Source organism: Halyomorpha halys, unplaced genomic scaffold (genome assembly GCF_000696795.3).
Source record: "Halyomorpha halys isolate HHAL.00 unplaced genomic scaffold, Hhal_1.1 Scaffold1826.1, whole genome shotgun sequence".
NCBI classification, from domain to species: domain Eukaryota; kingdom Metazoa; phylum Arthropoda; class Insecta; order Hemiptera; family Pentatomidae; genus Halyomorpha; species Halyomorpha halys.
In genome coordinates, this window is record NW_027107090.1 from 73599 (window position 1) to 85549 (window position 11951).

The 11951-nt window shown below is 28.5% G+C and overlaps 1 protein-coding gene across 1 annotated transcript in view; it reads left to right on the forward strand.

Annotated features, from left to right (window-relative positions):
- LOC106690692 (carboxypeptidase N subunit 2) overlaps nt 1-5749 on the forward strand; it is a gene marked incomplete at its 5' end in the record, with an annotated part of 42160 nt that extends 36411 nt beyond the window's left edge. The window contains 2 exons of the mRNA XM_014436204.2: nt 519-658; nt 2144-5749. Coding sequence (XP_014291690.1) covers nt 519-658; nt 2144-2406 — 403 coding nt within the window. The remainder of the gene's footprint in view (nt 1-518; nt 659-2143) is intronic.
- Nucleotides 5750-11951: the final 6202 nt, after the last annotated feature.

Below are 11951 nucleotides of genomic sequence, written 5' to 3' on the forward strand. Positions count from 1 at the left end.
TGCTCATTACATATATCGGACAATTCGTTCAAAAAGAAAACAGAAAAGTAAATTCTACTAATTTTAGTGAGTCTCATGAGGAGACATTTAGCCTTTAGGATGTGTTGGATCAAAATAGTCCCCAATATAAATTTGACTTAAAATTCGTAAATAAACGTATTCCATTCCATGGAAATGGAAAAGTGTGCTGGAGAATGTTAAAAAGTTAATGATACCTACAAAAGACAGAAGAACTGTGTTTTCAGAAGAAAAAAATTCATTAAATGAATTCCAAAAATTGTAAAAATAAGGGGGGTGAACATTTACACTAGGACATCCAGTATATACCAAAAATACATCTTAATTGCAATCTGTAATCATTATATATCGCAAGCATAAATATAAATTAATCATGGAATTTTTTTAATTTATACAGTAATCCAGTTTTAATATACAGGAAGTCTCCCATTCAAGCGGAGGTGATTATAAGTAAATTTTAAATATGCCATAACTAACCATACAAAAAATTTCTGTTTCAGCATCCGCACCCTGCCACCATTGGGTTTTGAGAACCTAAACTCTCTGGAGACTCTGAACCTGCAGAACAACAAGCTGGTGCACATCCCCGAGGAAATCATGGAACCAATCGTGGACACCCTTAGAGTAGTAGACATAATGGGTAAGCCCTCGCCTAAAGATATTAATCTCCAAGTGCTCTGGTCTCACCTCACCTTAATCAACCTCCAGGTGGCTCATCAATTATAGCACCACTCAAGGCTCTTGTTTCCATGTGACAGTGAACAATGAATATTACACTGTTGACAAAGCCGCCAAAACCGGGTTTACATAAGCCTTATACTGAGTTCATTGATAGTAAGTTTTAGACACTAACACAGCATAAAGTATCTTGGAAGAAGAATCTAATAAAAAGTTTAAAGCAAATAGCCCTGTAATGGATAAATAATAATGTAATATAAACAAGAATAATGAAAGTCAAAAAATAAATTATTGGTAAAATATTCCATGATATTTTAAAAACATATTTTTTATCAACAGAAAAATTGTATTTAAATCCATTATCAAGCCCAGAAAATGATAAAATAACTCGTCAGAAACATTTATTTATTAGTAAAACTCCATATGAAAAGTTAAAATTAAACAACAATGCAATTGATATAAAACAAATATTTGTTTAAATCTTCCATTAAATTATTTAATTAAAAAAAACGATTATTCCCTAAAAAAATTAACCGTATTTATGTCAATGTTATTTTAACAATATATATCAAACCTATGGATAGTTTTATGGTCATAGATTATGCCTCTTATTAAATAAAATATTTTAAAGCAAATTTTCTATTTCTATATATATAACAGTCACACCTTAAATTCCATTTGTAAATTAAAAATTACTTTGAGGATTATGATATATAGTTTTAGAATATGATTGAAATTTTTTTTTTATTTTAAGTAGTTTGAGATACATTAATAATTGGCCATTATTAAAATATTTATGTTATATATGAATAAATACATATGCGTTATCTTTTTTATGTCCCATATGTTAGTATGTTCTTTATTTCCATGTCTCTGATATCAAACTTACGTTTTTGTTTTTTTAAATATTTATTGCTCAGTAATATTTTCTTAACTTTAAACTCATTATATAGAATATGCATCATTGATAATTAGGGCTCTGATATTTGCTCATCTTTCCCACCTCTCAAGAAATTTTGCTCCTCACTTATACAATAAAAATTAGATCTAATTAAAAAAATTAGATATTTTGTTCTTTGTTCTCCTCAAGGTATGAGTGGGTTATTATTTTTTTCCTTGTTTCATAGTTTAAAGCTACCACAAATTGAAACATCAAAAGAATTTGGTCCCATTCAAAAATTTATAACCCATGCAAAAATTTGCCCTTCTAAATTGTTTTATACCCCCTTCTGGGTATCTATGCGAAATAAAATCATTATCCAGAATTCAACTAATTTAATTTCAATCATTATCCATATAAAAGAGCTCACACAATCATACAAATTTGACTGGAATTCAAAGAAGAAATAGTTACTATGAAATAATGAATAGAAAAATTATTTATCTGAAACTTTTTTTTATATAAATAAATCTATTTGATATGTTATTTGCTTATTTTTAATTTTAGATAATCCATTAGAATGCGACTGTGAATTGAGGTGGTATGCATCATGGCTAAAGAGTCTCAGGGACAAAGATGATGAGATGATGCAGAAAAAGAGAACAGTTTGTACAATGCCAAAAGAACATAGGGAGTTTCCCGTCCAAGCGATGCCTCTCGAGCGAATGAACTGCGTCGGGAAGAACATGGAGCGGACCTCTTCCTCAGTCTCAACGGCTCTTTATCCCCTGAGCACACTTGTTTGTCTTCTCCCAGCTGTGGTGCACTAGCCATGGAGGATTGGAAATATAATTAGAGCACAGGTTTGACTGTGTCACATTTAAATTGTTATGAATCATTTTAAGATATTAATTGGACATCTGAAGACTGTTAATTGGTATTTGATTCTTTAAAATAAGGAGAAAAAGCATTTTTGAAAAATTAATTTTCTTTTTTTTTTAGAAAATAAAAATACGTTTAGGCCTTATATCAAACCATATAAAAATCAAAAATAGTTTTCAAATGAATTTAAAAACATAGAAAAAAAAAATGCATAGGTCTTTCAACAAACTTAAGCTTCGAAAAAAACAAAAGTTAAAACAAACTTCAAAAAAATGCTCTAAAACCTAATTGTTGTTGATGTTTTAGAACTAGTAGAATAATTACTCAAGTGTTCATTTAAGACTATTTTTGAAATTAATGAATGGATTGTTAGAATGTATAAAAAAAATATTTATGTCAAAAGAAAAAACCAAAAGGTAAAAATAAAAACTAATTCATAAGAATCATGATGTGTCAGTGACCAAAAATCGAAAGGCTAATTTAATAATACAAAAAAAAAAGAATTAAAATTAAAATATTTATCTTTAAATATAAGTACATACAATAAACTAAAATGTATTAAAAAAATAAAACAGAAATAGAAAAAGAAAAACAGTGCACATTTTAATGATTTATCTATTATATCAAAATTCATTCAAAACCCTAACTCTTATTCCTAGAGTGTTTGACCTAAAAAAGTATGAAGCATTGGTACTCTTGCTATAAATACATAAAAAAAATTTTTTTTTTTTAAACCGACCTAAAATAATAATAAAATAAACATATCAAAATAAGAATCCATAAACAACTAAATGATTTTAGAAAATTGAAAACATATTAGAAATATTAGTAGTACCCACATTAAACATTAAACTTGCACTCTTTAGGTCGAATACCTGAGATATATTTCATTGACCATCACGACACATGTTAAAATAAATGATTTAATTTATTTTATACATCAGTAACAGCGAATCTTTTGAGCTCACTGTATTAAATATGAGGGGAAAAAACCTATGAACTCAGGTGCCATCATAACACATCTATAAAATGTCTACAATTTTGTGATATTTACAGTAAGATATAAAAAGAATTACAATGATTTGTTTAATTACACAGAGAAAAAAAACTATTTTAATGAAGAATTACATTTTAAATTCAATTAAAAATTGGTTTTTCCAGTGATTTTAAGTCCAACAAAGCAATACTAACTTTAATTATTCTTTTATCAGTATTAATATTTTATAAGCTTGAGAATATAACCTTAAAAAAGCATCTGGAACAATTATTACTAAATTTTACTTAACATTATTTTTCAAGTTGCTGAAAGTGTCTGTTTGAATTCCAAACTATCTACACTTACATTTCCTGATATACTGCTTTTCATTTTAAAATAATTTCTTTATATATCAAATACTTATGTCAAGTGAGTAATAGTCGAGATGATGTATTGAAATCTGCAAGTTGAACCCAAACTATTGTAGGCCCTAACAACCGGATAATAATATTACTCAAACTGAATACAATAGAAATAATATACGTTTTTAGATATTAAGAATGGACAGTATAAATTGAGAAGGTTCTGTTTGTGACAAACAGCAGTTTGATTCTGTTTCCTCAGGTTTGATGATTCAAAGACTACATCCATTTGAGAAATCTCTCTTTCTATAGTCAGGAGAGCTTATTGTCCAGGGAAGAAGTTAGGACACTAGGTGCATCGTAAGCAATATTTTTTTTAAGGGTGGTCAAAAAGTAATACTTCTAGGCTGCCTATATTGTAACAACCGGATAATAATATTACTCATAAAAATTCTTATCAATCTGCTCTTTCTAAAAAAATTACTTAAATTATCAAAAATCTTTTATATTCATTAGGACAACATTTTTGATGAGAAAAAAAATCAAGCTAAATCTTTTAAACTAGGTGTATCAAAAACTGGAAAGAAAACAAAAATGCCTGAGTTCAATACTTTTTTTCCTGAAAAACCTCATATGTACAAATTATTATTAAAAGTTTCTTGGCTTGTCACCTTTGCCACCCTAAAAATAGGTTCGTCATAACTGATTTGATTCTGAATAAAAAATAAAATAGAATCACAATGATCAAAGCAACTCATACATATCCTATTGTCTGATAAATATTAAATGAAAACATATCATGTGAATGCCTCTAAATAGAAATTAAAAAGGCATATTTAAGGTATTTTTGCCCAACTGGTAGCTTTTATATTTAGTGCAAATTATTTTGTAATTAAAAAAGTAGGATTTTCATTTTCTTTGTTTATTTTTATTTATTTTTCTTTTGTATAATTACTAGCAAGTAGAAAAAAAAAAAATGTGTATATAAAATAAAGTGTAATTTTATTCTAAAATTGGTGTCGCACTTATTTTACTGTATATTACGAGGATAATAGAAGTAGAATTCTTTGATACTCCCTTGATAGTCTATTTATGTTTAAAAGCAATTCAAAGCATGTTTTTTGTAAAACTAAGGGGAATTTTTCATGTGCTTATTTTATTTATTGTTCCAAAGGGGAATATGACTATTGATGTATTATAGCTTCATAAAGCAATATGAAAATAAAAATTATGATTCAATTTATATATTAGGGATTTATATGTCTTGGTCGCATTGTGAAGTTCAAATTATATCATTTCCCATTGATTTTCTATGCTTCATATATTATTAAATTGAAATGTGGTTGTAAAATTCATTTAAAAAGTATACCGTATTATTCATAGTAATTGTGGTTATATCTAATACGCTAAGATTTTTAGGTAGTAAGAAGCCAAATTGAAGGCGAACCAAAACCATTCACAATACATATCACTAGTAGCATGGTAAAATTAATTTAACCATCTCCCCGTATACATCTGAATAAAGAAAAAGAAAATGTTAAAACATCTCGATATTTTTTTAAGTGTCAGTGCCGTTATCTAGAAAATGTATACGGAGAGGGTTATAACACCATGGCAAACCCACTAATTATAAACTTTTTTCATTGTTACTATTTAAGTGTAAATTTTTATTACTATTTTAAATATTAATGTAGTTGTGATAATTCCATGTTGCCTATGGCATAAACAAACATATCTTAAAACATATCCAAAATAAAATTCTCTATTTTAAATTATTTCATCTCTGAGTACTGTATGGCATATCTAAATATTATACTAGATGTATGTTGTTATATGTGTCTATATTTCAAAGTGTTATTGAAAATAAAAGTATATGAGCATCCAATTTCATAATTGAAAAAAGGGTGATAATGATGTTGTACTGTGAATTGAATAAAGAAATTATAAAAATAATGACAATTTTCTTTAGTCCAATTATTTATAAGAAATTATTATGAAAATTGTATAACCAGTATGAATTCAACAACAATAAATATTCCATCATGGTTTAAAAAATAAATCTCATCATTACTTTTGTTGGGTTCTATACAATACAAGTAAAGGACAAGAAGAAAAGAAAAATACTGATGTATTATAGATTATTGTCAATACCAATATGACACCATTAAAAATAAAACCAAATTTAACAATATTACAAGTTCTATGAAGTTAAACAATGTTTTTTTTGTCGCTTTTGATTCTCTTATCAACTCAAATAATTCAGGGAGGCCAAATATCTATCTGAATATTGTTTGCTAATATTTATTGATTATATACTATCAAAATTCGATAATACCAGCTGTTTTGATGATATACATTTGTTTAAACTATAATAGTACCCATACAACTAACTAACATTAGATACAGAAAACCTATAAATATTAGATTTCATTATTTTACATTAAGGATAACCATAACAAATTGTATCATTAATATGAATATAAAATTAAACAAAATTATTAGCTATTGGACTTCAGTCAAGGTAAATCTAGTTTCAGTTTGGCATGATTGTGAGAATTAAAGAAAAAATTAAAAGTTTTCAAAACTAATCAAAGATTTGGAAACTTTTGTTCTTATGCAAAGAAAGTGACATTTTCTTTTTGTTTGTATGAGTGTAATTATCCATAAATTATAAAAACAAAAAGGAAACAACAGAGCTAACATTGGTGCAGTTACAGCATTCCCTGATAAACTTCGATTACATTTAAACTCCACTCAAGATGCTGAAATTAGCAAATGCCCTCTTTTCTTTCTCAAATAAATATAATATATCCAACTATATTTTAATTTGTCATTATTATGCAATATAATTGAGATAACAATACACATATCATAAATTCAAAAGCATATTGTCAATATTCAATAATAATGACAGCTCCAGCAGAAAAAAAATCATAGAAAGTGTTTAACAAGGATTAAAACAAATATTGAACTATTGTCCACAAAAGTGTTTAACAAATATTGAACTATTGTCCACAAAAGTGTTTAACAAGTATTAAAACAAATATTGAACTATTGTCCACAAAAGTATATTGTTGATATTCAATAATAAAGACATTTCCTGCGGAAAAATTAAAAAGAATTATTGAAAGTTTTTAACAAGGATTAAAACAAATATTGAATTATCATCCACCTTTCATTCAATAGCCATAGAGCAATGGCTACACATTTATACCGATGGGTCTGCGTCCGGTATTAACAAGGGAGCTGAAGCAGGTGTATAATCAATCAACTTCCAATTGTCATTTCCCGTTGGAGCTAGATGTGATAATTATGATGCAGAAATGCAGGCTATCTGCTTCGCGATGGAAGCCACTATTGAATGCAATGACAACACGGTAATCTTCAGCGACTCCCAAGCCGTAATACAAAAATTAACAACACCAGGTCCCATAGAATCACCCACGGAAGAAAAGTGCAGAAACATGGCTGCTATCATGAAGAAAAGAGGAAGGGCTATAACTCTCCAGTGGATACCAGGCCATGTTGGCATAGATGGTAATGAGCAAGCTGACAAGTTGGCTAAACTCGGTTGTGCAAAGAACCAGCCTGTTCTACCACTTTCCTACAGAACAGTGAAATCACTTATAAGCTCTTATTGTAAGGACAGAACAAGTGGTAGACACAAAGTTCAAGCGGAAGGAAAGAAGTGGGAGAGCCTACTGGATATGGATAAACGAATCCCTGGCAATCTTAGCAGAGCTGAGAGAGTGGCCTGTTTTCGGCTAGTAACAGGACATGATCTGCTCCAAAACACCTCCATCGAATTGGCATCGTAGATTCCCCGAAATGTCCTCTATGCAACATGGGAGACATGGATGGGTACCATCTTTTAACGTGTATTGGTCTAGAAGAAGTTGAGCAGGATGCGGACCATCTAAGAGGAAGAGTAAAATTGTATTGGGCTGTGAGAGGGAAAATGGCGTAATAGCCCACTTCCTGTGGCATAGGACAAAAAAAAAATTTCATTCAAGGCATTCATAATTCTTTAATCTCAATTTTATTCATTAAATTTATTTTTAAACTTTCATTCTTAAATGTTAAAGTAAATTTTCTACTATTACTCTTGGATGATCAATGTCCAATGCTGAATGTTTAAACTACGTAGGCCAAAGTTTTAAAAAATATATATATATTTACTTCCAATTTGGTTAAAAAAATATTTACACAAAACGATTCTAATAACCTAAAATATTTTAAAACTAAGGACATAGAGATAAAACTGAAATAATATAGCATTTAAGAAATAAATAATAGCTTTATTAAATATTAAATTTCTATAAGAAAAAGAGAAGAAGTACCAACATGATTAATCTTTACTACTGAATAAACCCACTTTAACAAATAAAATTTTAAAAAATAAATAAATATAGCTGTAAACAAAATGAATAATGAAACAAGCTGCAATTGGAGAAATTTCGATGTTTGAACCTTTTATTCCAGCTAATATTTTAAAATGAACAAATAAAATTAAATTTGAGCTAAAACTAATGGTAATGATTAATGTTTTCTACTTAGAAGATTTAAATGAAAAACTTAAAAAAAAAAAAAAGTGCATGCATACCTTACCTTGAATACATGGAATGACTCTTGACTCTCGTTCAAAGTAGAATCATTCTACCTTGTATGAAGAATTCTCATGGCTTAAAAAAATTCCATTTCCAACAATCTAGAAACAAAATCATTGTTACCAAAAATGGAAATTTGTATAGCAATAAACTTTCACATTCAAATAAATGTTGTTCCAACACAATTCAGAACTATCATCAAACTGGTAGACACAGGATTTGGAATAGAAAAACCATACTGTGTATGCATCCACCAATTTGATGAGTTTAGGTTTTTATAGTTCATCTCAGTGTTTCATAGTTAATCATGTGAAATCATTATTTAAATAAAGTAAAATGAAATTCAAAGATAATGCATAAAATGAAACACAAATAAATGAGAACAACTAATGAAATAATAAAATGGTAAATGTTCTGAAAAGAACAAACTTCATTTCAAATGAGTTTAAAATATTAAAAATAAATTTAAACGACTAGTTAACTGAAGTAGTTATACATACACACAGGTTCCTCGGACTCAAATTATTTTGTTTTATTTTAGATTACTACTCAAGACTTCAAATGGTTAATTTATAAGTAATACTGTCCAGTCCAAATTTTATGCTCAAGGACAAAGCCAAAGCAGCGGAGATGGCTTCCCGCCTTTAAACGATGTTTCGTTGGTATTAATTACCCTTTGAGAACTAAAACGGAAAATAAAAATTAAACGTGAAATACAAATTGCATAACTTTTTGATCTCTAGTTAAAGAAACTTTCTAATCGAAAAAAAAACATACTTTATAATATACCCTTCGAAGACCCTTTTTTTGGGAGGGGGAGGAGTTAATAAATTCTGATGAATGAATAAGGTAAATTTGTATCTACGAAATCCTTTTAAGTACCTCCATTGGTAAATTGCGGCGTTTGATCTTCAATTGGGGCGCATGTTCTTTGAAATCACTTATGATATTTAACAAAATATGAACTTTTTGCTGTTGTCCCAAATTATGTCGTAAATTTTAATATACGATATTTACTTCAGAATTCTCACAATTCATATGGAAAAGCATAGCAAACACAACAGAATCATACAACAAAGTACATGACAACAAATATTGCAGATTAAAAAGGAAAATCGCAAACTGGATGCAATAGAAACAATACGCGTTTTTAGATATTAAGAATGGACAGTAGTATACTCAATATATAAATTGAGAAGGTTCTGTTTGTTTCAAACAGCAGTTTACTTCTGTTTCTTCAGGTTTGATGATTCAAAGACAACATCCATTGTAGAAATCTCTCTTTCCATAGTGTACCCAAAGTCAAGAGAGCCTATTGTCCAGGGAAGAAGTCAGGACACTAGGTACATCATAAGCAATATTTTTTTTTAAGGGTGTTCAAAAAAGTAAAACTTCTGGGTTGCCTATATTAGGCTTGTTCCAACCATCATGATCTCTAGTTCTGATCAAGGACTGTTTAGACTGTTCTGAACTAGATACTGTTCCAGGATGCCCAGTTCAGGATTCATCATAGGAACAAACCTACTATTTCTGATGATAAGGAAAAAATTGTATCTTTTTCTTCTTTGAATGAATAATTATAAATCAATTTTTGAATATTACTATAACGATTAATATTCTCATTTGCAAATCTTAAAATAATAAAAAAAAGTTCAAAAGTGATCTAATCATCGAAATGTGCAATAGTTGTACAATTGTAGTATACCTATTTCAATAAATTATAAGAGATCATTATATTTCCCAGGAACAGTTTTAACCATGCTTTAACCAGTCTTTATTTCTCTCATTCCCTCTTCCTCATCTCACTCTCAAGTTGGTTTTTATTTGTACTCCCCCCCCCCCTTCATCTTTAGAATCTTTATTACAATTATCAATAATGATTTTATTATCCTATAATAAAAATTGTATGAAAATAAATAAACACTGAAATGATGGGTGGAGGTCTGAGGAGTAGACCTAAGCTTAGGTGTATTGCATCAAGACTGATCTCTTAGATTTGGGTTTAGATGGGCGTCATTGGACAGTTGTATTTTGACAGCAATTGGTGGTATTGGCATCGAACCTTCGTGTTTGCTAAGCCTTCATTATTATTATATTCATAAATTTTGTATTGATGTAATTTTGGAATAGATTCAAAGCAGGAACTACATTAAAAGTGGACAAATACATCTCTGAAAGACATAAGTCATTTTTTATACATGTGAATTATGAAAATATGTTATAACTTTTTTAAATAAAAAAAAAAGTATATCTATCTGTGCCACTTTATAAAATATTTATTGTGGCTTTTTTTTTCCACCTGTAAACTATAGAGTACCCACAGTACTTAAGCATAAAGTTTCTATTGATATAACTTGGAAATGGACACAAGGGAAGGGTTATAAATATTCTTAACACTTAATAAATAAATATATTTCCTCTTAAATACATCTTCATGGCGTCAGGAATAAAACTATATACCAAAATTTGAAGATTATTAGTTGACAAATGTAATAATTTTAAAATGATGGTCCGTGTGGCAACAAGAAAGGTACAAAAATAGCCAAAAAAACTATTCCAGAAATTCTGAAACCAGAAAGGAGAGTGACTTTCCTTTCTGAATTTAGCTCTGATAAAGCCCTGCAAAGTGGAGCAAAACGACGGTTATACATAAATAGTTTTTATGCTATTTTTATATCTTTCTTGACCTCTACCCAGACCAGACAGTACATACCAGAATATGTGAGATGTCTGATTGACATATTCAAAACTAAGAAAATTAAACTGTTAAAATTATAAATAGTTAATTTTGTTGCCTGTAGTGTGAAAAACAATCACTGGAAGTTGGACTGATTCAAAAGGATGTCAGATTAAAGAACATCAAGAAGATAATTCCTTAACTATGTTAGGGAGGCTCTTCTGCTGAACTTAATTAATTCGATCACCTACTTATAATAATAAAAATATACTAATGAGTTTTAAACCTGACAACAATAATTTGGGTAAATAAGTTCTAATTAAATTTAAAATATTATGGTAAACAATAATACATAAATCATTGGCTGTACGATATTGAAAAATTTGTTTAAAAAATCAATTTTCTATAATTTTTTTGAGGTTTATAATTACTTCCATCATTTTCAATAAATTATTATTTATTCACTCATTAACATTGTACAACGTATAATTAGAACAACGTATATAAAGTAGAAGATTGGTGTTATATAGTTTTTAATATTGTTATAGGTTTTTGTAGTAAATGAATATGGGACGGTGTGTCCCGAAACGTTGTACAATGTTAATGAGTGAATAAATAATAATTTATTGAAAATGATGGAAGTAATTATAAACCTCAAAAAAATTATAAAAAATTGACTCACCAGACTTCCTAGAGAGATAATCCAGATCAATTTTCTACATTTAGAAAACTGAAGAAATTGACCAGTAGACTTTTTTGAAGGAGATTTTCATAGGGAATCATCCAATTTAATTTAAAATGTTGCTGACAACATTTGTTTATTTATTAATATATGTTTGCCATGAATTCAGAATTTAGAAATCAGGTATTC